General features: G+C 44.9%; 1 protein-coding gene across 18 annotated transcripts in view; it reads left to right on the plus strand.

The window, feature by feature from the left end:
- The window catches only part of PPFIBP1 (PPFIB scaffold protein 1), a 978,725-nt gene that overhangs the window by 812,649 nt on the left and 138,935 nt on the right, over positions 1 to 27,141 (plus strand). For all 18 annotated transcript variants that reach the window (XM_078674144.1, XM_078674143.1, XM_078674142.1 and 15 more), the window contains one exon: positions 14,081 to 14,169. In XM_078674144.1, the coding sequence (XP_078530270.1) occupies positions 14,081 to 14,169 (89 nt within the window). The remainder of the gene's footprint in view (positions 1 to 14,080; positions 14,170 to 27,141) is intronic.

The following is a 27,141-nucleotide window of genomic DNA, read 5'->3' on the forward strand; positions in this document are numbered from 1 at the left end:
TCCTTGGAGGGGGCCAACAAGCCCTCCTGTTACCTCCAGTATGCACCACACAGTGGGATTTCTGAGAGAAGGTCGGAGGCCAAGCCCTCTTTCCCAGTCACTCTACAAATGCGCCTCTCTGCGCATTGTTGTTGGGGGGGGATGAGATCACCTTATCTCCTGAGGGCCTCAGGACTAAAGTGGACCTCCTCCCCATAGCAGTAGTGCACCAGGAGCTGTTTTTGCAGAGTGGTGGGAAAAGGGGCTGTGGCCTCTGATGACCTCTTGTTGCAGGGATTCTGCACATGCAAAGAACTATGTGCAGGGAAACAGGACCTCAGTGTATAGGGGTGTACCAAACTACCACATTAGTACCCAAAATCCCCAAACCGACTAGCTAGAGTGTCTCAATTCAATTCAATTCATGAAGCTTTATTCGGTACATATAAAATGACCATACAGGCACAAAATAAAAACAGAAAAAAAACATACCTAGAATAAAGAAATACATCAGGTTTCAGGGCAGGGAACAGCCAAGACATTACCGATGTGATTCTTAAAAACACATACTTTTCCTTGCATTAATACACTGAGTTAGAAACGTTGCAGTATAAAAACAGATATCGACAGATTGCAAATTAAAAATTAAACTCATTGCCTGGTTAACTGTACGTACGCCATATTTGACTAACATAGGTTTCAGATAGGCGGTACGAAAATTCATATACAGTTTGCAGAACAGTAAAAAGTGCAAAGTGCTCTGTTTAAATATTCCATCACACATACATGGCCCTAGCGGATGTCTCTTAAGGTTCGGCAGGGCCACTAAGTGATGTGCTACTCCAAACCTCAGTCTGGTCAGCACAAACTTGTGGGATGGCCTTGTCACCATACCAAATAATTTGGGAAACCTCCAACAGTGACATAACTATTATAAAACATAACAGTAGATAACGATCCATAGGCTAAGGCCCGCTTCCTTACAGTAAAAGCCAAAAATGTGGTTTTGAACTCTGTTTTGGGTATCTGGGATGCTGCACTGGGATCAATCAAAACATTTAGGTTAAATATCTCTGAAAAACAAACAACATATTTTAGCCAGGATATATTTAGATGTTTATCTAGCGAGATACACTCCTCAATGATTGATCTGTTAAAAGATTTTTCTTCCTGAAGCAAAATTGACCGCCAAATCATACGTGGCCTCAGGGATAACAGATCAGATAGAGAATAGGAATCCAGTTCCCGATGGATTAACTCAGTCGGAGCGGAGGTTGGTAAAGACAGGAGCTTTTTTAAGAAAGAGTTTTCCTCTTGCTGTAAGTGGTGGTCACTTCTGTGACCCCACACACCAGCCCCATAGAGGGCGATTGTAACACATCTGGCTTGGTAAATCTTAAGCATGTCCCTGGTGCGTCGATCCCCCACCTTAGCAGCGAATCTAAAAACACCATGGGCACTTTTAGCCATTTTAGTGCGAATATTACTGAATTCATTGGACCATTTTCTATCTTTGGAAAAGGTTATATCAAGGTAACAAAATTTATTTACTTGTTGCACCTTTTCTTGATCAATAAAAAAAGCATTTAAAAATTTACTTTTGGCTCCACACGTCATAGTGTGCGTTTTCCCCTTGCTAATGATCAGTTTTCGGTCCTTAATAAAGACAGAAAATCTATCAAGCAGACGCCGTAGTCCCAAAGGGGTTCTAGAGAGAAAGACAGCGTCATCGGCGTAAAGTAACACCGGGACGGGTACACCTTTGATCTACGGGGCATCCGCTTTAACATTTTTTAAAATTGCATCGATTCCATTAATAAATAAGATAAAAAGTAGGGGGGCCAGTACACAGCTCTGCCTAATCCCTCTTTTGACACTAAATTTTGGATTGCATTCGCCTTTAACGCCGTAACGCACAGATGTTTGTAATTTCCCGTACAGCCTTGCGAGAAAAAAAATAATACCCTCTGCTACTCCTAGCTGTAACAGGGTTGGCCATAAAATAGTGGTCAACCGTGTCAAAAGCACTACTAAGGTCTGCAAAACAGAGGTACAGTGATCCTTGTTTTGCTTCGGTATATTTACCGATCAGTAAATCAAGATTTATACACTGATCGAGTGTTGCCCGACCCTTTCTAAATCCATACTGACTGTCGGCAAGGATACCCTCTTGCTTGACCCATTCCTCTGGCCTAGCCAACATGACTCTACTCATGATCTTAACTGAGGAGTCAAGAAGGGAAATGGGGCGATAATTTTTCACATCAGATCTACTGCCGTTTTTGTGTATTGGTATAATAATAGATTCCCCCCATGTTTTGGGGGCCTCGGTGCATACTGCGGCGTTAAAAACAATGGCCACATCTCGGGGACTGCTTTATACACATCTACGGGCACCCCATCGGGGCCCTGAGCTTTCCCTCCCCTTACTAACACGTATGGCATGTTCAACCTCCCTAACCGTAATGTCCAATGGTAGAACTGCCCACCTTCTCGGGTTGGGATTAAGCATGGGCGGATTTTGCGAATTGGCAATCCGCGAAATTGCCTATTTACGGATTCGCAATCCGCGAACTCTCGCGAATTTTGCGGATTCCTTTTATTTTTTTTTGTGTTCGCAAGTGTTTCTGCCATTTCGCAAGGGTTTTTTACCAGTTCGCAAACGCGAACTTACTTGTCGGGTAGCAACGGTCGCGACCATGTTGTTTCTACGTCTGGTTCATCACAGCACCCTCTGTTTCACCACTGCCACCCTCTGGCTCACCCATGCCACCCTCTGGCTCACCAATGCCACCCTCTGGCTCACCCATGCCACCCTCTGGCTCACCCATGCCACCATGGGGGGAAAAGCACACCTGCCCTGCCTCAACTGACATGAATGAATTAGGGGCTGATTAATGTGTCACTGAATTTGAACTTCCAAGCTGGCACCTGCTTCCTTATCTGTAATTGCTTTCTGTTGCAGTGTCATTTTTTTAACAGGACCTTTGTTGTATACTTGTAAGCTATTCTCTGAGCCTGCTGTGAGGGTCAGAGCAGGGTCATAGAATAGTTGCAAGTAGGCAACTGAACTCTGAAGGGGCCCCTCAGGAAGCACTACAGGGAATGGTTACTAATGATAAGATTGAACTTTTGCACCTGCTGAGTGCTTTCAGTTTTGCAAAAATCCAAATATCCAGCAGCATCCACAAAAAGTAACCCTTCCATGTCAAGATCCAAATCAAAGTGACCAGCACATGAAGAAAGCACTGGGAGGAGCCTGCTGGACAGGAACAGGAAGTTGGAGACTGTGGGGCACTTCCTTCCTCCCCCCCCCCCCAAATGGACTCCTTGCAAAAAAAAAAAAGTGCAGGCAAATGTCAACCAGAGGAGTTATTCTGATAAAAATCATAATTTTCAAGGTTTATGCTGCCTGCTGGTGGATTTCTTGTGCGAAATTGCAAATTTTGCAATCTCGCAATTGCGAGATTGTCGCTGCCCGCCGCATCTACGTGTTCGCAAGTGTTTACTCCCGTGATGCGTGATCACAGGCCTTTATGACGTACTCGCGTTGCCAAACTCTCGCTGTGCTAGGTGGCAAACCGCGATGACGTCGACAAACTCCCGCGGGATCCCGCAGCAAGATCCAAAATGGCGCAGCAAACATAGAGAAAAACAACTCTGCAAACGCTGAATGATGGTAAGTGAACGCTGCGCGCCGCAAAATTGTATAGTATTCTAGTTGGCAAGTGCGACCAAGGAAAAAGTCCGCTTCGCACGGATTTACGAATTTTCGGCAAATTCGCGAGAGTTCGCGGATTGCGAATTTGCCGAAAATCCGCGAGCGGAACGGATTTTACGCCCATGCTTAGTTGGGATCTACACAGCTATTTGAATCAAAAATATCTGAAAAATGGGCAACCCATCTATCACTCGGGACATTCGAGGTTAACTCTGGTATATTTTCTCCCTTCAAAAAAGGAGAATTAACAGTAGCCCAAAACAGAGTACTGTCAGATAATTCAGCAGCTTGATTAAGTGAGTCCCAGGCCAACTGCTGTAACTCACACCTCCTCCGTTTTAGGGTATGCTTATATTCTACTCTTAAGTTTCTTATATAATTAATGTCCCTCGGCCTTTTGGCAAGTGCATGTTTCAATTCGGTTAATAGGCTGGTGCACGTGTGATCAAACCATCCTGAGTCGTTTCTACTCTGGGCACTCTTGGGCTTAGTAAACCTGGCATCAATGGATTTATTAATATCATTAAAAGTGAATAAAACCTGCTTGTGGTCTGTACTATTATCAAGGATACAGGTAATATCTACCAGACAGTCCCTGACAATAGTACCGATTAATTCATTAGCTTTGTCCCCTGCCCATCTTAGTCTGACTCCGTTTGGTCTGTGTGGTTCCACATTGATGACTGTAGTACCCAATTTAACAGAGGTTCCCCCCCCCCCCCCCCCCCGAAAATAGTTTCCAGGATGATACAGTTATGGTCACTTATAGAAGTTTCTTCAATCCTCGGTACAGCACAACTAGAAATGATGTTAGAAGAAATTATCACATGATCAATGGCCGAACTAGTGTGCCGATTCTTAAAGGTAGGAATAGTTTCGCCATTTTTATCTTTTGCAAAACCCAGAATTTCCAGATCATAGCAGCCCATAAATGTGTAGTGCCTCACCGTAGCGGTTATATCCAAAATGCAGGTCGTCAAATCCGGCATTATTAGTGAACCCACAGACTTTTTGTGTTGAAAATTTGCATAATAAAGTATTGAAATCGCCCACCCAAATGAAATCAAAACAAACATTTACTTCTAAAATTAGATTTTCGATGGCACTTGCCAGGTCATGTACTACTGTTAGCCTTGTGCTATCAAAAATAATATTGCAGTAATTTACCAGTAGAATATTATGTCCTTTATCCTCAAATAACCAGAGGATCTGCAGATGTGCTCCCACATTTATGTGCCTTTTAACTACAATCGGGCGATAAATCGATACTAAAATCAATAGGCCACCTTTAGCTCTCCCAGGTCCAGTGCCCTGCGCCGGCAGGTTGTAAGAAATAAACCCCTCAAAATTAAAGTCTTCCCTGCACCAGGTTTCTTGGAGGCATAGGATATCATACGTATTAATAAGGTCCGACCAGCCTAGAACATTCCCCTTTGATTTCAACCCTGCAATGTTCCAGCTAGAGATTGTTATCCCTTTGCCCGTTGTTCCATTGCTATCCAATATCGTAATTACATTACTACCATCTTCCTCCCTTAGATTTCCACTTGATAGAACCCCAGGGTCATTGATCAGATCTAGGTTGTCCACCCGGATCGGCTCATGGCCCAACGTGTTTTCACTTATCTCAGTTACAGAGGTATCTGAGATCTCACACAGGGAGGGCGTAAGGACCTGGGGAAGTCAATCATTAGTGTCCAAGCTATTTAAGGTATGAAATCGATTTCGAAATGGGATATCCAGTCCTGGCTGATGGAAAAGTGGAATTTACCGAATACTATTACTGTCATTAGCGTGGCCTTTAATGAGATGGCTATAAAAATAACCAAGTGGGCGGGCACAAACATTGTTATCAGCGATCGGTAAGGATGCTGCTCATAGCAAGACAGTAGCGGCATGTTGGGGGTGTTTAAAATTAATGATAACACAATCACCCCTGCTATTCTTTGTAGAGTTGCCGATCCAGTTGACCCTTCTGGTTGTTAATATTTGGTCGGAATAGGCCACAGGAAACCCACATTGCCTATGCAGCCATGAAACTGTTCCATTTTTAGGGCTCGCCTGCTGATGCGCTTCTGCGCACAGCTGGCGAAGCTCTATTATGGCTTATCCAGTGTTTAACAACACTGGCGATTCCTTGAAGTGCATGTGCTTTTTAGGTGATTGCGCAAGCGCAAGCCCTAAAAAGCGCGTGCACAATGCCACCAGCCGCCTGCCTGCCTGCCTCGCATTACCACTTCAAAGGCAGCCCTCCCAGCGCATTTCTCACCCCCTAATTATTCACGGCCGGCAAAACAGCAGACAGGGCACTCCAGCGCTCCAGCCCGGAGCCCAGGAGCCGAGGCTGCAGCCCCTTCCTTTTCGTGTTTTAATTATTTTCGGCCCGGCCGCACTGCCAATGCTCGTTTGCAAATGCCTTTGCCCTTCATCAAGGAACAGATCTTCGACCCAAATGTATTTACTGACTGCCTGAACTCTGCAGTCACTTTCCACGTCCCTTCATTATAAAGGGAATCTCAGCCTCCCTCCGTCTTAATTTCACTCGCATGAATATGCATTTCAGGCCAGACATGCCAACCCAACGTCCAGGGAAAGTATGTAAATGCATTAATTTGTTTCACACGGAAGCTCGATGAGTGGATAATTTAGGGCAGCCAAAACAAAAATATTCTTTATGCGACACTGCAGATAACTAGTAGGCCCAAACAGATTTGACCATCTGCGTGAATGTCTTTGAATCCTAATTACACGGTATGCATACAGGTAGAACGGTAAACATACAGCGAGCACTCCCAAATTATGCACACCTAAATATTCCAGGTACTGTGATGGTTCTCTATATAAATGAGAAATAAACAATACCTTGGTGGCAAAAGGCCTGTCTCAACGGCCATTGCCAAGCAGTCATAGAGAAAGGAGATCCTTTTAGGGCTGTGCTGGCCATGTATTAATCTCACAATCCACTGGAAAAACTGTTCATGAGAATTCTAGAAAAGAACAAGGGTATTTTTTTTTCCAAGCGCATTCTTTCGTTTGAAGGAAAGCAGCCTCTAGTACATTCTAGAACGTGTCATGCGCGGTATTTCTTCACCAGCTGCCCTTTATAAACGATGGTCTGCCCATGTGACATAAAATGTCCTCGATGATTAACTTTCCTGGTGTGTGGAGGGGGTGGGGACTAAAGCATCGGAGCAATGCTTATACCTGAAAAGGTTTATTTATAAGACCCGATGCTTGAAATTGAATGTGCTCTTCGCTATGGAACCGATGCAGCGATTGCGGGTGCTGGAGAAACATGGTCAGGTTTTTTATCAGCCTCAACATCAGTCTGGGATCCCGTTTTTAATTGGCTTGTTTTTGCAGTTTTATATAGTGCAAATTCGACTCTACGGTATCAGAGCGCTTTACATGAGCGCCAGTTGCATTACAGATGGACACTACATTTTTTGGCATGGAGATTTGCCAGGAATCCGAGGATGCAGAGCCTCACGCTCAGAATCAAACCCGGCTCCCTAGCTTCAACGTCTGCTGCTGTGGCCGTTAGGCCACATCCTCTCCCGCAACATCCTGGTAAACAGAAAATGTGATTCCGTGTCATGCTCGGAAGCGAGAATTATGCTAATCTTTCTTCACTGTATTCATTACAGCAGCTTGCAAACCAACATTAAGAACCACCTTTCCTATGAACCTAAAGGAGAGGAAACCGGAAAAATTAAACCAATCACAGTCCACCAATGTCCTTATAATCCAGTGTTCCTCTCTATGCCCTTTCTTTCTTTGCTGCTCCAGCAGCCTTCTGATATGTGCCACTGTGTTATTTAATGATTTTTATTGCATGGATGTGTATTATTCACTGCTTGTTTTATTTATCAGGCGTGCTTGCTAGGTTTCTGTAATGAATCTGTAAATAGAATCCTTTTTGCTCTTTTCTCCAACTTTGTTTCAGGGTTGGAGGAAAATAGGATAGCTTAAGTAAGAAATGAGCGCAGTAAAAGTTACAATAAAAAAACGTCAATGGGTGTGGGTGCTCTGCCACACATTTCACGACGCAGGATTTCCTGCTGTGCTTGCCGCGCTGCGGGAGTGTGAGGTTCACAATGGGGCGGCGTGGAGTGCACATTTCCTTGTGTTTGTCTGCACACTCCCGTGTCTGCCCCTAGGCCGTGCGCATCATTATGGGAGGTGTAGGAGGGACCCTCTAATACTGCGGAGCCCCGTGCTGTAATCTGCAGGTTCAAGCTGGAGTTTGTATGTGATGGCATTAATGGTCATCGTGTCTGTTGCGCAGCACTGCCGCTTGTTGCTCGGTCAGGTGTGAATGCCAGCAACAAAGCTCCACGCTCTCACGTGTTTCTAAAGGTGATTTACGAGTAACCCGCAGCTCATTAGTTTCAAACTGGGTAAGTTAGCTCAGTGGGGAAGAGCCTGTGCGTCACATCATTCCTACAAGTCCGGTCTATTGGCTTTGTCAGTGATTGTTAGTTGCCTAAAATAAATAAGCAGCAACTGTTGCTTGTTTATATTTATGTTCGGTTTTAATTGCTGCTAGGGTTGCTTTGAGTTTACACTGAAGAGCTGAGTGCTGGCATGGAGGAGTAAGGTCAGTCAACGGCCAGGTTAAGTTTGGCCAAGGACTATCTCAGGTTGTTAGAGCTGGGAAGAGCCAGTGACGTCAGACTCATGGTCCTGTGCGTGTTCATCACCATCCATAATTCTCTGGCAGTCAGCGCCCACCCGAGCCTTGTCCACATCTGGTATTGTTTGTTACTGCTACCTCTTTCACACGCACGCACACATACATTCACAACAAGATTTTTTTGCTTTTTAAACGCTCGCTGCTGACATCTGCAGTTATGTAATAAAGGTGATCAATTCACATCCTGGCAGGACCAACTCACACTTCCAGCTTCTAAGGTGGATGAATTGAGTACTGTTACATTGGGTAATAGTAGTTCCTTTTAATTGTGTGGTAAGTGCGGCTCTGGCCAAAATAGACTGCCATGTTAACGCATGCATGCAACACATAGAGCCAGTGGTTCAACGGCTCCGGCTGAGGGGGGATAAATATATCACTTTGTATGCAGACTAATTACTGAGATTAATGCGCATCAGTAAAAACGGAGGCCTGCGGTCGGCCAATTCTCATCACATTATCTGCCTCTCTCGTCATCCCGTCACTGTATATTGCCTGGAATGTGGCTCGCACAAAGCCTCCCTTTACCTGGGGAATGCTTCTGAGGAGCACGCTGCTGTAGTATCCTGTGTTTCCCTTTAAATGTTTCGTTCTTGCATTATTGCATTTCCTGTGTATCCTTTTAAATGCTGGTGTTCTGTGTTCTACAGTGCACTTTTAGAATGCTGGAATGTACCTAGGCCCATTCTACCACCTGACACTGAAGTACTAGGTTGTGCTTTTCTTCTTTGATTAAAGCTACCACTTAATCATTCTTCTAGTGGTATTATTGAATGAAAGAGAATACTACCCACAGCAGAAAATCTATAACTCACTCTATCTGTCTATCTATTTCACTCACTCTATCGCCATCACTCTATCTAGCTATCTATCGATCGCCCTCACTCTATCTGTCTATCTATCTATCTATCGCCCTCACTCTATCTAGCTATCGCCCTCACTCTATCTAGCTATCGCCCTCCCTCCCTTTATCTATCGCCTTCACTCTATCTATCGCCCTCACTCTATCTATCGCCCTTTATCTATCTCCGTATCTCTATCTATCTATCTATCTATCTATCTATCTATCTATCTACCTATCTCCCTCACTCTATCTATCGCCCTCACTCTATCTATCGCATCACCACAGCATCACTCAGGGGCATCACAACATCACTATGCGCTACCACAGCATCACTGAACACCACAGCATCACTCGCCGCAACCACATCACGCAGCGCCACCACAGAATCAATCTGTGCAGCCATTCAACAACAACTGGTTCAAATATGTTCTCTCAGTGTTTCAAGCTTTATTACAAATGTCACAAAAAGATGTTAATATTTCACTTCTGTTCTTGGATTTTCGTCACAATAAAATACACTGAACATAATATTCACAAAAGTTATTTACAAATGTTTAAGCTATTGCCTTTATACATTACAATAACTTTTATATAAGTATTAATTATTTAAAAAAATTAAAAGCCATTGTTATTTGTAATATCAATACATCTAAGTCACGTAAATACAAAACATGTTGCATTACAAATGCTATAGGTGTTTGCGAAAGTTATAACTATTGGCATTGTAAATGACAAAGCTATTAATTTAGCTATTTTAAAAAATAACACATAAATAAAAATTTTTTTATTTATAAGACCAATAGCTCAAACTTTCCTAATGCGAGCCCTATTGCATTTCCAATGCTTGTTTAAAGAGTCATGTGTTTCTTGTTGGGACTGGGTCATGCATGTTTCAATAGGCGGAACATTGGTTAAGACGACCACATAGGGGGCACAATCAGGGGCGAGGTTAATAAAACACCTTCTCTTCACTTCTGTCCACCCTTCTTTGTTCTCTCCTGCTGGTAAGGCCTTAATTTCCTGGCAAATTTTTGGTGGGCTGTCTAGTAGCACTGTCTCATTAACACTGTGCCTCCCCTCAGATGGGATTTTTACATCTTTACTCTCTATAGTGCCCTTCTCAGTGATCTTAGGTTCTCCAGCCAGGGCAATGTGAGTATCCAAAAGGCCCCCTAATCTGGCTACTTCTGCAGAAATCAGATCTAATTTAGCCACTAATGGTTTGATAATGCTTTCTATCTTGGCACCAATAAGGCTAACCAGGAAATCTAATTGCTCAGGGTTCAGTTTAGCTGTACCTTCTTTTTCCACGGCATCCTCCTCGCCTACTGTACTTTTGGGGGGGATCCTACTGTTTTTTTATTCCGATTACCCCCTCGTTTCATGGGCAGTTTCCTACAAGCTCTGACTACTCTACGGACCGGGGAGGCCTGTACTGATGTGTCAGAGAAGTCATCCATCACAGTCTGGTTTGGTGCAGCTAACACTAATACCTCATTATTAATAATATCCACATTGTCAACTTCGCAATCGTCATCTAGTACAGGTACGCCTAGAGGAGTAGACCAGTTGGGGGGACTACCACGGCCCGGCGAAGCTCACCGGTCATTATTCATTTTCTTGACTACTTTAACTAAATAATTATCCAGTATGGCAGGCACTGAGGGTTTTTTCCACTGTTTTCTGTGTAGACATTATTAAAACCGTCAACAAACCCCACAATATTTATGTTAAAAACCGAAAGCTATCATGAATCAAACAATATAATGATAATAACACAAATATAACAGTTCAGTTGCCTTAAGACTTAGATGAGTTTAAATATCGCATAGATTGGGGAACAATGGTCCTAGCTGCGGCGGCCAGGGTTTGTGGCCCAGCCCAGCCTCGGACTGCCACAGACTGTCCCGCCCTTGTCCCGGGCTTAGCCCACCGCAGCCCGCGCGCGTCCCGCGTTGCGTGAGCGGCAGGCCGTGATGTAGGAAAGAGAGCGGGGCGTAACGAGCCTCAGGTGCTCCCGGTTCTGTGGCCTGCAGAGGGGCTGCTGGTAGTTGTAGTCCTCACTGTGGTCATGGGGGAGCTGGAAACAGGATGGCGTCCTCCTTCAAAGTCGGGCCCCCCAACAAAGAGCTTCAGCCAGATAGCTGAACGGCCCCCACCAAACACGTAGCCACACAGACCACGCTCGAGCCCTCAGCGCAGCGGCATCCGCGCCAGCGGGTGCTGCAAGATGTTAAATATGCTGCGAGGCTAACGAGCCTCAGGTGCTCCCGGTTCTGTGACCTGCAGAGGGGCTGCTGGTAGTTGTAGTCCTCACTATGGTCAGGGGGGAGCTGGAAACAGGATGGCGTCCTCCTTCAAAGTCGGGCCCCCAACAAAGAGCCTCAGCCAGATAGCTGAACGGCCCCCACCAAACACGCAGCCACACGGACCACGCTCGAGCCCTCATTCGTTCTCCTTCAAATATCACAAAGCTACAAATGATTAGGCAACCCAGAACACAACACTCCCGACTCTCTGAGGAATGGCGGGAGCAAGGCATACCCTTTCGCTCAGTCACTCGTACTCGTCCACAATAGAATTGTCAGAGTCACTGAAAATAGTTCAAAAAGTTTATTTTAACTATGGTGCTCTACAATACAGTATACGAACCACTACCAGCAGCAAAATGCATGAACTCAGCACAGTTGGCATTGTTACAATTACATAATATACAAAGGGAGAAGTCCTCATATAAACACTGAGGAAAAAAGGGCAATTAGGCCTAACCACCCTCCCCTTGACTAGAAGAAGTTTATTTTATATGAACGAAGATCTCTGGGCTTTTGACAGCAGACCCCATACCTTAAAGCCTGGATGTAAGGTTTACATCAAAGGGACAGTGGAGCTTTTCTCCATGAAACACTTTCTCCAAAAGTGATAAAACAACATGCAACCCAGTAATATCAAAGCACGAGTCTTCAGTATTGCAGCTGTGTGTAGCATGTTATGTCTAGGTGCTACGGACTGACCAGAACAGAATAACAAGGAGTGTTGCTTATCGACCTTGCACATTGTGTTCAGACTAAACTTCAGGAAATGCAGAGAACGCGAAAAACAGCCAGTTTTCATGTGAAAGGCACAAACAGAGTCTTGCAAAATAGTCATGTAGCAACATGCGCAAAAGCAGCATGGCAGCAAAGCTCATGCTACTTTAGCACTGTCGACAATGTCCCTAGGGGCCATATAACACTCTCAGCAATGCAGCTGTGTTAGTCTTACTGGCGGCAACAGAAGGGCTAGTTCACTTTTGGGTTTTATATATAAATGTTTAAATGAAAGTACATGTAAAGGTGGCATACACAAGTTGTAGGGGTGAAAAGGGTGACTGAAAAGCATCCGCTTTCTACCATTGCAAGGATTTATTGATTCATTTCTAAATTCAGTTTCATTTTGAGCAACTTTTAAAAGAGAATGTTCTTTTTCAAAAGTGTCAAGGTTAGGCAGTGTTCTTTCTCAATAACTGAAAGATTATACAAGTCAAAGGATGCGTTATTATCAAATGAATTTTATTTATTTAAGTATTTACACTGGGCAGTGGAACGCTTCCAAGTAACTTGTGAGATAATGCACGTTTCATAAGGAACAGTAAAGCAATCAACCGGAAATGTGTAGACTGAAGATATTTATTATTAGGTCTTTCCTGAAATCAAGAAGATTAGGGTTTATCTTAATGGGAAACAGAATAACTTTCTCCATTCTGAGTATTTAGGACTAGGCAAGATAATCATACCTTGATATTTTGTCTTGTATCATCGGGGTATTTTCAAAGTTAGGCAATTTCTGCTCCTCATTGCTCTTTGGTGATCTGTGGAGTATAGATAAGTAGTTGGGGCAAAATTAATGGATTTATGTGTGATGTATGAAATCTTGATGTCGACTCTAACTCTAGTTTCAAGCTGCCACCTGTGAAGGCGTTTTAGGATGAACTAGATGTTATCTGATTTCCTGGCCCCTGTAACTTGTATTGCTCCAGGAGGTGAAGTGGTAGATTTTGGGAGGCCAGTTATGATGGCATTTCCTCCTTCCAGATGAGTGAGTACGAGGGCAGATGCTGCAGTCTGTATGGGAAATAGTAGGGTTCATTTTTCTGAGTCAGTGCAGTTGATGGGATGTCTATTTCGTAAGTTTAGCAATGGTGTCATTTACAGTAAAATCTTTAAGATGTAGACAGGTGACTTTTCATATGGGATCAGGGATAGCCAAGGTTAGTTTTGTACTCTGAAGGATTTTCAGTTGAGATTAGGAGTAGGAATTCCATTCCTTGATGGTTCTGTTTTAAGGGCTGATTGCATCCAATTTGCTAGATAACAGAGGTAGAACTTTAGAGTTTGTATGTTTGAGAGCTTCGACACTTGAAGGTAAAGCTGGGCGTTGCCAACATATTGATGAATGGAGAAGGTATTTTCATATAAGATTTCTGCTATAAGTTGCATATGGCTGAATAAATGAGACATTCATACGGAAATTCCTAGTCCAATCGCATATTACCCAATTCGTATTCCAAAACTACATTGCTCAAATATGTTTTAATCTCCTTTCATCCAACCTTTGTTCTAATATTCTAATCTCACTTTATTCCGGTAATATGCCTTTCCCATATTATCCAATTCAATAGAAGAATTATATGCTAGAAAGGCCATACTTCGCATTTAAGGTTTTATATTTAGTGTTATAAATGTCTGACATCATAATTATGTGATACTGGTTTGAAAAGAATAATACGGAAAAAGAAAGCGTTACAGAAACATACACTTTATTACAGTTTGGATGTTATTGATCAAACTCTTGTCTCCATTCCTAGGATGGCTAGATGACATAGGACTACCTCAGTATAAGACTCAATTTGACGATGGGAAAGTTGATGGTCGGATGCTCCATTACATGGCTGTTGTAAGTAATGTATCACATGCTTGCCTTTGCATTATTTTTACAATGCATTTTCAGTTTTTTCTTTAGCCTCTCTTTCAGATTTAGAAATGGGAGGGTGCCATTGCTGTATAGTAACAAATATCTATTTTCCTTGTGTGTGGCTTGTATTGGAAGCTAGTATTGCCAATGCCCATTTCAAATTGTTATTTACTGCTTTAAAGTCTGATCATTAAACATTTGTTTTCATTGCTGTGATGTCAAAGTAGTCAAAACTGGGTGTGGGTGTCTGTGCTAAATAACCACTTTCCTCTTACTTCTAGAGAGGTGTTAGAATGGTGAATGACTATCTGTTGTCTTCCAATCCTTTCTCGTCTCTGCTGACCCAAGGGTGGCAGCAGAAGGTGGATGGTACTCTGGCACAACCAACAGTTGTGTTCCCTGTCAAATATGGGTATGGCAGACTTGTTGAGAGGTAATTTCTCTGAATGCTGAAAGTGTCTCAGAGACACAATTCGAAGAAAGCATGGCCCTGCGTTGTAAGGGACAGGAGGGCTCAGGATGCTGAGGTAGTGTTTCAGAGGTTGTTGAGTGTACTAAAGGAGGGTGGCAGGTCACCAGAAATCGTTAATTGGGTGGAAAAAGAAGGGTGGCAGGAAGTAATTGTATTGGACATATGGGGAGATGGGGGGCAGATGAACGCAAGAGATGTTAAGGAAGGACATCTTGCACATAGCTTTCAAATGTCTACCTTCTCACTGACCTCTAATCCATGGGATCTGCTCAGTGGGTGTGGCCATTACGGGTATGGAGGTGTTAGAATTGGGGTATCTGGCTATCAGATTAAGCACCCTGTGGAAGGGGGACCCACCACTCTAGTCAGGGTAAGCTTGACGCACAAACGTAACCTGTGCTCACCCACGGGTAACTTGGGTGAGAGCAGTCAGACTTGTCTAAAGAGACAATGTGTAAAGTATTTGTGCAGAACACACAGTAACACAACTAAGACATCAATAAAATACTCCACACCAGGTTAGAAAAATAGATGAAATAGAGTGTACTTTTATTAATAAAAACAAGACCAAAACGACAAAAATCCATTAAGTAGAAACAGAGTTATGAATGATTAAAGAGTACTTCAAAAAGTAGTGCTTAGAAGCAAATGGCACTTAGTGGTTGCTTGACGTCGCCCTGGACTGGGGTAGATGCAAAGTTCAAGCCGACTGCGATGGAGGGCAGACTGACTACAGACACACTCAGGTCCAGCTGAAAGAGTACCCTGGATTGAGCAAGGTTCGACGTGGAAGGCTCGATACTTCGGTTCCGATCCGACCAGGCGATGAAGATTTCGCCGGTTAATCCCTTTATTGTGCAGGTGCTGCCTCGTCATCGAGACGCGTTGTTGTTGATTGGCTCCTGCCTCTGCGTCAAAGGGCAATGCATTGGTTCCAATCTGTGCAAAGTCATCACTGAGTTGCTTTTAATGGTTCCGTACAGCAGAGCTCACTTTCAATAGGCCAAGACTGGATTGGCACCACTTGGGAGGGCAGGACTCGAAAATGGCAGAGTCCAGGTGCTGTTGCAGAGCTGTAGGAAGTGTTTGATGGCCCTGAGAATTTAGAACAAGGGGGCAAACCCTTAGAGCAACTCTGGGTCAAGTGAGATGGGTCCAGTCCTTTTCCTCAACCTGGTAGAGATCAACAAGCAGCAGGGCAGGACACGGCAGCACAGCAAAGCAGTTCTTCCAGAGCAGCAGTAAAGCAGAGTGTAAATCTTGTAGCACAGCATTCTTTACTCCTGGCAGTGTACTTCACAGGTCCAGTAGTGGACTGTTTTATAGGGGGAGAGACCTCGTAAGCTTTTTGCTGCCCCCAGCAACTGACTCCCACCAGTTCTACCCCCAGTTTGGGCAGGAGAATGGGCAGGGAAAATCAAGCTAGGAAGAGAGTTATGTCCCTCAGGTGGGGGCAGCGGGGTGAAGCACACATCTCAGCCTCCTCCATCTTGTAGATGAGGGGACCAACCAATCTGGAAGAGGCTCATGCCCCGTTTCCACTGGAGGATGGCATACAAGGAAGAGTCATTGGTCCCGAGCTGCACACCCTTTTTAATGCACCTAAATGTATTATTTAGGGGCGACCCTGATCCTTGCCTCCTCAGATTTGAGGAAGAAAGAAGGACTGAAGAGCCATGCTGACCAAGGAAGAAAACACCTACTGCTTTGGCCCCAGCCCTACTGGCCTGTCCCGACTCCGACCTGCCTACAGCAAAGACACCGGCATATCTAGCAGCCCTCCAGAGCCTGGGACCTTCCCTGCTCTCACCATACAGAATCTGTCTCCTGTGAGCACCGGATTTGCTCAAACCAAAGACTCCAAGACCAGAACCTGGATCCAAACGGCTCTGCGGTCCTTCAGCACTCTGCACCTGGCCGCCATGGCCCGTGTCCGAGTGACCCAACACCACAAGTAGGTCTCCCCAGCGATCCTGACCTGGGATCTAGTAACCCCTGACCTCCCGCAAGCTTTGGGACGGCACCTGCAGCCTAAACCTGAAGGCCACCTCCCCACCCCCGACCGCGACTGAAGCGGTCTGAAAAGCATGACCGCATTTGGTCAGAAGAATCCAACGCAAAAAGGACCCCCCACAGCCTTGGGTGACCCCACCAACGGTGTCCTGGCACCCCCCCAGATCCCAGCCTACCTCTTCAGCCAGTGGTCGCCTTCAGGACGTCCCCCTGCCCGAGCCTATCAGGAGGAGGGTGGGAGCACACTGCCTCACATCCCAGCACTCTGTTTGCCCCGATGCATCATAGTAAATGCAGTGCATGATCACACTTAATTCGATGCCAGGCTTTAGTTTTTCACCCTTGTTGGTGTAGCCAGTGCTGTGTATCTCTTGACACGTGTTTCTCCATTGATATCCACTGGGTCCCCAACGTCGCCTTGGCACTCTGCACCCTGCCGCCCCTTTGTCCCTGGTGGTGCAGCTCCTGTGCTGATTGTTGTCCCCTGCCGTGCTGATCTTAACCCCAGAAGCTATGCTCCCACACCCCAGTGGCCTGTTCGTAAGCAGCCCCTGACCAAATGCCCACATAGCCCAATTGGCTAACATTGGGCCTCTGCACTCTACCACCAGCCGCCCCAGTGCTGCTGGTGGTGCAACTTGAGTGCCAACCTAGACCTTGGGGAACCTTGATCCTAAACCCCACAGGTGCAACTCATAAGACTTTCACTGACCTATGAAACCGATAACTATTTTTCTCCCATAGGAACCAAAGTTACGTGTTTTGTTCCTAAAAGTTCTGTGTTAGGCTGATGTTTTGTATTGAGAAAAAGTAACTACACTGTAAATCCTAAAATGTCTTACTTACCTTGTATTGTGAGTTCCCCGATGTGGTATTTAGGCATACCACCTGAGTAGTTAATCTAATCTGAAAGTAATCTAAAACCAATCCAAAAGTAACTAGTAACTATTGTATAAAACTGCGTTTTGAAACCTTAATAACCTGTAACAATTGCAAATCCATTTCTAATTGTATTTCTGTTTAAAGGATTTCAACTGAAAGTATATTTTACCTACCTGTACCAAGTCCCGCTTGGTTCTAGAATTAAAACACAAGTATATCTTTTTTATACTTCCCCAATTGGTCTGGAGTGTGTGCAATCAGTCCATGAGTGAGTAAGTACAATAAATGCTTAACACACCCTCTGGATAAGCTTAGCTGCTCGCCCACACTACCTTGAAGACAACTGCTAGTACTTACCTAATTTAGCCTCTGCTATACCTCTGGGGAACCCCTGGACACTCTGCACACTATACCTTACTTTGCTATAGTATATGCAGAGCCAGCTTCCTACACTCTGCACTTGGTCTGTTTCAGGGAGTCAAATGCTTTTAGGCATCCCTCTATCCACATCACATTTCTGGGCTGCTTCCTAGAAGTCAGCTTTGTCATGGGGCAACAATGGTGCCATATTCCTTGATAAACCTCCTGTAGTACCCAGTGAGGCGAAAAAGTTTCTCCGGAAAACATTAGGAAGTTTCTCCGGAAAACATTAGGAAGTGAGTTGGAATAAAAATTCTACGATAATAGGATTATCTTATGATTACAGGTTCAACTAATTAGACAAGACAGTTAACTAGAAATAAACGAAAAGAAGCAGAAGAGAGGCACAGCTCTTGAGAGTTCCGGGTAGGTGACTAAATAGTTAAACTTCATCTAAGAGAAAGATAGGAAGGGAAAGGAAAGAAAATAGTAGATTAATTGTGTATTCGTTTCTTGGGTTCAAAAGACTATTAGAAGTTACTGACGATTAAGAACCAGAAGAACAGCTCAGGACCAGTCTCTTCTTTGTTTGTTATTTTGTCCAATTACCCCTTCCCCCAAGGAAATAATTTAGAGGCTCAGTACTACTTGACCTCTGACTTGTTTCTGAGAGGGTTTTGGGACCTAGCATCTCTGGTCCAGTGCAAGCCCATGGTAAGAATTGAAGAGTGATTACATAACATAGTAGAGTCTGACACTCATCAGCCCCGGAGAATGAGATGAGCATATGTTTTTGTAACGAAGTTGAGCCCTCTATAGTCCACATAGATACGGTACTGTGCCCTGTGGGGAAGCTTTTGGTACCAGAACCACAGGACTGGACCAGGGGCTACTGGAGAGTTCTATTCCCCTCAATTCCAGCATTTTAAAGATAGAGACTGCACTCTTAATACTGGCCCTCACCTTATTCAACAACCTGTAAGACATATTCTTAACAGGGAGATCCTCCGTGTGCATATCACAGGTCCGTAGTCCCAGGAATACGGACAGAGAGACGTACTCTTTCGCAATTCCAGCATTTTAGAGGCTGTTAATACTGGCCCTCACCTTATCTGACAACCTGTAAGACTTATTCTTAACACAGGGGACAGGTTGTTACTCTGATCTGGACAGTCATGGACCATGTCATAGCACTGATCCAGTCCGGTAACTCCAACATCTCCACATTAGGCTTGATTGCGACTTCCTTCCAGGTAGTATGCCCATGGTCATTACCAAGCAAACTGTCCACGGGCATGGCAGGTGGTCAGATTGGGAATGAGGCCCTTTCCTCTGTGTGCTGTTTTTGGGACATTTAGACAACTCAGTCTTTTTATCTCCCCCCTTCTTCTTGTGGTGGGAAACCTGACCCCCCCTTTTGGGATTCCCCTTCAGATACATGATTGGATACTTGGGTGCTGACCCAGATGTCCACCTCCTCGGCACATTTCTTATGGTCCGTTAACTTGCTATCAACCAGGTGTTTGTGCAGCTCTGAAAAACAAATATCAAGCATGTGCTCCTTTAAAATCATTTTACAGGCCTGAATAATTATCAATCTTGCTGCCCCTCACACAGCATCTTCAGTGCCTTGCTGGCATAATCCAAGAAATCCACCCATGTTTTTGATGAGATCTTGTGGTTACCCCTGTATCTTAGTCTATACATCTCAGGGGTCAGCTCAAACACACACTGCTATGAAGGCCATCCTAATCTGTATCATGTCTGGTCCTCTACCTTTAGTGTAAGGAGTGTGTCCCTTCCTACTGTTGGCATATACCTCTAGAAACTACCACCCGAGAACTCCTCTGGGACGTTGTGCACTCTTGGAGCCAATTTATAGGCTGCAAACCATTTGTCGGTCATCCCCACCGCATAACCTGGCACCAAATCCTTGGGCATCCTGACTCCCCAATTGACATTGCAGGTGTGCTGCTACCATTGCTGTCGCTGGGCTCCACTTGTAGGGCTCTCATGTCCAGTTCTCTCAAACTGAGCTTATGGGCAATTTTATTCTCCTCCATGGCCAGTTTTTTCTCTTCTAGAGCTTATTCTATCTCCATTTTAGCAAGGGCCTGCTCGTTCTGTAGCTTGGCAAGGGCCTGCTCCTTCTCCCATTTAAATTTTGCAAGCTCTAGCTTCACCTTTTTCAATTCCATTGTGTCCTCTAGCAACCCCCTTTCTGGGACAGGTAAATTGAAGACCTTAAAGTGTACTGCTGTTGTGGTAGGGTCAGAGGCCTCGTACTTATACCCAGTTGTGCCTTAGAAGTGGGAGTGACTTCAAAGCAGGCACTTAAAGTGCACAGGTCCCGCTTTCTTTCCATCCCTGGCTCCAGACTATCAGTAGGGGGTAATCAGCCCCTAGTGTTGGAAACAGAACACTGCATATTCAGATGAAAGTGTTGGCTCCCCCTCTCTCTACCTGCCGAGGAAGAGCTATCAAAATGCAGAAGAGTTTTCTGTCACATCCACCGTTCCTGTGTTTGTGGCTGTTTAGAGGGAATGCACAAAGTGTAGCTGTCACCCACACTAGACTAGTTATTGAGACAGGCTGCAAGGCACACAGAGCAGTAAGAACAGAGAAGTGTCCACTTTCTAAAAATGGCATTGCTAAAACAGTAATGTTAAATCCAACTTTACCATTAAAGAGGATTTGTCATTACCATTCCAAGGATGTGAAACATGATGTAGCTACCCCTTTCTAATCAGGAATTACAGCTTTAAAGTGCTTTGAGGAATTCTCAATGCTAGCCTATGAGAGTAATAGGCCTCATAGTATGAAAAACAAATGTAGCTGTTTGTCACTACCAGGACATGTAAAACTAAAAAGTACATGCCCTACCTTTTAGTTACACAGTCCCATGTAATGAGAGCTACCTAGAGCCTACCTTAGGGGTGACGTATGTATAATAAAAGGGAAGTTTAAGTATTGAACCGATCACCGCTGTATCCACTTCTCCTTCAAGAAGCCCACCACGCACCACCTCATCCATCAGATGCCTCGCCGCTGCTGGAGCAAAGTCATCGGAGACCAGCTAACCACCACCCTAGCCCAGAGCCCTCACGCAGACCCCACCGACCCCGACACCGCCTCCCACAACTCTAGACAGTGGATTAACAACTGCACGAACACCCTCGCCCCGCTCAAGATACCCTCCAACAGTCACACCAGTCTGGATCACAGAAGACCTCCAAGCAAACCTGCCGAAAAATGGAAAAGAACTGGCTCCGTGAACGAACACCAGAAAGCTACGCAGCTCCACAAGAACGCCGCCCGCAGACACCACCACCTCATCAGATCCGCTAAAAGGGCCTGCTTCAAAGACCGCCTAGACAACAACTCACACAACAGCAAAGAACTCTTCAACATCGTGAAGGAACTCTCCAACCCCAGCTCTAACACCAACGACATCCCACCCTCGCAAGACCTGTGCCCAACCGCAAGATCGCAGACATCCACGACAGCTTAAACGCCACGACCGCCCCGACAACCACTTAGACTTATGCCCCCACTACCAACACCCGCACCAACCACATACTCTCCTGGACCAACATCAACTACACCATCAAGATCATGAACACCATCCACTCCGGATCTCCGTCAGACCCATGCCCATACCACATCTTCAACAGAGCCAGCACAGCCATCGCACCCCATCTCCGGAAAGTCATCAACATTTCCTTTGTCCTTTGAGGCAGCAACCTTCCCGGAGAGCTGGAAGCACGTCGAGATCAACGCCTTACTCAAGAAACCCAAGGCGGACCCCAAGAAGTTCGGGCTGGACTGTTCCCATGGGGCACAGGGTCAAGACTGATTTGCATATGGCTGGGTTCAAACTGGAATGGCATGGTGAGCAAAAAAATGATGGATTTAGGCCCAGATCTCTGTACTGGGGTGAATGTATGACATTGTTCTGCATTCTGTTCATCAACTGTTGTTTTTGCATTTGTCACTTCCAGGAGAACCGCATCCTGGACCCTTCCCAATCTGGGTTCCGCAGCAACCACTGCACCGAAACTGTCCTCGTCGCCGCCACTGATGACATCAGGACCCTACTAGACAGCGGAGAAACCGCGGCCAACATCCTTATGGACCTGTCAGCCGCCTTCGACACGGTCTGCCACCGCACACTATGAACACACCTTCACGACGCTGGGATCCAAGAGAAGGCCCTGGAGTGGACCTCCTCCTTCCTCTCCGGCAGAACACAGAACGTCCGCCTTCCGCCTCAGAAGCCACCGAGATCATCTGTGGCGTACCCCAGGGTTCACCCCTCAGCACTATGCTGTTTAACATCTACATGGCACCGCTCGCCCACGTTGCCAGACTACACAACCTCAACATCATCTCCTACGCCGATGACACCCAGCTGATCCTCTCCCTCACCAACGACCCCCTCACCGCCAAAACCAACCTAAACGCAGGATGAAGGCCATAGCCGATTGGATGAGGAAAAGCCGACTGAAGCTGAACTCGGACAAGACGGAGGTCCTCATTCTCGGATCCACCCAGTCGACCTGGGACGACTCCTGGTGGCCAACCTCACTGGGAACAGCTCCAACACCCACCGACCACGTACCCAACCTAGGGGTCATCCTCGACTCCACCCTCTCCATGACTAAGCAGGTCACAGCCGTCTCTTCCTCCTGCTTCAACACCCTCCGCATACTCTGCAGGTTCTACAAGTGAATCCCCACCGAAAAGAGAAGAACGGTCACCCAGGCCCTCGTCAGCAGCAGTTTGGACTACGGAAACTCCCTCTACGCAAGAGCCTCGGCCAAACTCCTGAGACGGCTTCAATTATATGGATCCATTAGCTATAGATGGCTATGAGCTATGGAGAGATACAATAGATCTTAAATCTGTTTGGGGTTCTAAACCCTGGCAGGTGCAAGGCACTGAAGCTTTGCATGGTGCATGTCTTATTCCGAACCACATGTGGTTTTTGAATAGTACCATTTCTCAAACAACGTGTTTAGGTTTGGCTACTTCAAAACAAATTAATGTCCCTAAAATTCCTAATCTGTATGCTTACCCTACATGGGACAATCATACAAATATGTCCCTTGATGATTTGCAATCATTAATTTCAAACACCTTATTTAACATTTTGTCCCTGGATCCTGAAGGTTGGGTGTTATGGCAAACAAGTTCTCATTCTTGCCAACATCGCTTTCTGGGTCTGGCCCCTGGCTACACACAGGACAGACCGGATCCCCGTTTTGAAACTTCCCGTTCAGTTACTACTTATTCAGTAGGGAAATTATGTCAAAATTGTCTTAAACATTCCACCCTAGCATCTGTTAAACATAATTTATCGTTGCTAACTGACGATGTTGATTTGACTGACTTTGTTAAAGGACCTGTGGGTGGCAGATCCAAAAGATATATATATATATGCTATTTACATTTGAAGTTTAAAAACTGTCGCAAATTGAGGCTGCTTCTCGTTTAAGGGCTATAAATCAAGATAATTTCGAAAAAGTGCTTTCTGTCGTTGACAATAGCATTAACACGCGTTCCTCCAGGATTTATACCTCAGATAACATTGTTTCATCTGTTGTGGGTATTGTGAAGGATGAAGTGTCTGTTTTGTACCATGGTCAAAATCAATTGCGTTCCATAAATGGACTATATCAGGAGGTTCGAGATCCAATAGAAGTACTAAAAGTCTGCTCCTGAAACCTCGCAGATTCCGTAAGGAAAAAACCTACAAGCGCTCCTTCTCAGGAATGGCACCGAGGATCTGGAATGCTCTCCCTCCTGAAACGAGGATTATCTCCTCCACTGTACTCTTCAAGAAAGAAGTGAAAGCCATCCTTATGGCCAAGTTTACATGATCCTCTCTGTTGCTGCTCAGAGTCTATGCACCGATCGTGTAAAGTCGGATAATTAGTGATCCATTAACTTTCTGTTCATGACCTATTGATCTCTTTTGCAGCTGGATCATAGACCCTGCACCGTCCTATAGTATTGTCTTTTGAGGGTTTACTGGTATCCACTGATCTCTATGGCAGCTAGATCAGTGTCTCTGCACCACCCTATCCTAATGTCTATGTGAATGTTTATTATTATCTCTAGACCTGTATTGTAGCTAGCTCAGACTCAGCACCGTCCTATACTTTTGTCTATTTGAGTGTTCTCTGCTACCTCATGATCTCTATTTAGTTAGATCAAAGACTCTGCACCGCCTTATTTTACTGTCTAGCTGAGTGTTTACCTTTATCTTATTGCACATGATTGTTATCCTATTATGCTACCGTTCACTGTACTGTACCCAATTACTATGTCTACTCACCCTACTGTGAAGCGCTCTGATATCTGCTAAGATCTTGTTCGCGCTATATAAAACTTTGAATAAAATGAATACTTCATCATTGTTTTTACCTTTTAATTTAACTGAAAGACAACAGTTCATGTCCATGAAGGATGCAAAATATTCTCTTTTGCATATTGAAAAATTACAACCATTACCGTTTTCTGTTGCCAAAACGAATTCTGCTGTGTGGCTCATCCATGGGTTGATAACACTACCTTTCTCTTTTTTAAGTTTAGTTCATGTATGAAACACTATGCATTAGGCAAGTATGACCCACTGCAGAGTTCAAGTCAACTGTAGATTGATCGCTCCAGGACTCACCGACGTTGTCTGCAGCCTCTGCATAGAGACCACCCCCACTGCAAGTGGCCCGTAAGGTGAAATCCGACTTCAAAAGACATCCCTGCATCCAGTCACCATGGTCCCTGGGGAAGAGAACCAGAGGTGCACCTACGTTCCTGAGCCCTCCAACTTATTTGCCCAGGTGTTGGTTCCTCCTGGAAGGTCTTCCTGGACCGAGACTGCAGCCAAAATCCCAAACCTGCAACTCCCATTGAAAACAGGGCACTCAACGCCAAAACAGCACCAGTACCCAGCTGCCCCTGCGGGTGCACCCTGTTTGATAACTCGGATCCCCCTTTGCTCTAAGCCTAACACCAGGAGCTTTGCTCCCACAACCTTGTGGCTCGTTCGTGAGCAGCCACCAATCGGAGGTCCCCCATTGGATAACATTGGGCCTCAGCACTCTTCACCCGGCCAACCTAGTGCCACTGAGGGTGGTTTGAAAGTGCATCCTTGACCCTGGGGGAACCCTGGTTCTAACCCCAGAACACCAACTCCCACAAACTTCTACTTACCTTTAAACCGATAACTCAATTTCCTTCCATATGATTACATTGACTGCTTTTTCCTGAAAATTGTTCCTAGTGTGGAGTTGGGTTTGTATGAAACATTGAAAAATTGCAAATAACTAAAAACTGCTTTACTTGCCTTTTCTCTAGGAAAAGTCCCAGGGTTATATCTTGGCATATCACACTGAGTAGAAAAAGTAATCCATAAAGTAATCTGACAGTAATTTCCACAGTATTGAAAGCATTTACAAACCTGTAACAGTCATTTTTATTCAGCTTGCTTGTATTGTTCAACCTGCCTTGAAAAGTACCATTTACACTTACCTGTACCAGGTTTGCTTGGTCCTAGAAATTACATATAACTAAATAATATTTTTATACAAATCAAATTGGTCTGAGTTCAGTCTTTGAGTGTGTGACATCATTTGCTGATTGAGTGTGTACAACAAATGCTTAACACTACCCTCTGATAAAACCTTACTGCTCGCCCACACTACCAAAAACAGAGAGTAAGGTGCTATCTACTTTTACCTCGGCCTACCTTTGGGGTTCCACTGGACTCTGTGCACACTATACCTCGTTTTGGTATAGTATATACAGAGCCAGCTTCCTACAGAATTGTTTTCTGCTTTGCCGAGCTGCCTTGCTTCCTGCTGATCTCTGCACTGCTGAGGACAAGGACTGGACACATCTCACTTGAACCCAGAGTGACTCCTACGGCTTTCTGGCTTGCCCCCTCAATGATGTCAAAGACTTCCTGCGACAATGCAACAACACCTGTATTCTGCCCTACCAAGTGGTAGCCATGCAGTCATGGGCCCTTTAAAGGGGATTTCTGCTGTCCAGACAATTGAAATTGAAGCTGTGATGACTTTGCACCAATTGTAACCGATGCACTGCCGATCTGAGGACATCCCTGCATGGTTCGACGACGATCTGGGACCCGACTGTGATAGTCGATGATGCAGCACCTCTACCATAAGGGATCCAATGCAGATGCAGGTCCCCGTCTGCGGAGGCTCGACGACAACACATCTATCCAACTACAGGAATCGAACAGACTCATTGAGTCTTCGACACCGATGCTTTGTCCATCCAAGGTACTTTTTCAGTGGACCCTGCCTGGGTCTTGTACCTGGCCTGCACTCCATTGCGGCCAGCCTGCACTGTGGATTTACCCCAGTCCAACACGACCCCAAGTAACTATTGGTTATTGACTCAAAGCACTACTTGACTTAAAGCACTACTTTTAGATTTAATCTTTAAAAACTCATAACTCTGGTTCTACTTATTGGATATTTTTCGTTTTGGTCTTGATTTTCTCACACAAATATCCTCTCTTTTCTAAAAACCTGTGTGGTGTTTTCATTGTGTTAGTGTGTGTGTGTGTGTGTGTGTGTGTGTGTGTGTGTGTGTATGTATGCATATGTTGCACAAATACTTTACACATTCACTCTTTAGATAAGCCTGACTGCTCTGTGCCCAGCTAACAGAGTCACAGAGTTATCTTTTATTGTGTATCCAGCATATCCTGATTAGTATTGTGGTCCCTACTTGGACAGGGTGCATACCTCTGCCAACTGGAGACCCACTTTCTAATAAATGGAATGTCTCAGTCCTTTTTGGAAGATAATTTAACTATTGTTGCATAGAACCCTTTCTTGCTTGCTGGAGACATCAATATGAAATTAAATTCAGCCCAATCAGATGATGAATGCATAGACCTGTACCAATGATGTGGTGTACCCAGAGCCCACTTAAGAATTTTTCAGTGGAGCATAGAGCAGTAGCACTGGGCTGCCCTGCTGGTCCATTAGGGATTGGTATGCTACAATGGCAGGAATCTGAATGATTCCCCTGTCCAACAAACATTTTGCAGCAGTTCTAGCATGGCCCTTACTGACTATATTGTCGTAGCTATTAAAAATTATGATATTTTTCCAATTTTGTGGTGACTAATGCAGCTAGTAGTGACCATTGCAAACTGTGTTGCAATACTGATACTGTAATATCCT

The sequence above is a fragment of the Lissotriton helveticus genome, chromosome 1_1 (genome assembly GCF_964261635.1).
Source record: "Lissotriton helveticus chromosome 1_1, aLisHel1.1, whole genome shotgun sequence".
NCBI lineage: Eukaryota > Metazoa > Chordata > Amphibia > Caudata > Salamandridae > Lissotriton > Lissotriton helveticus.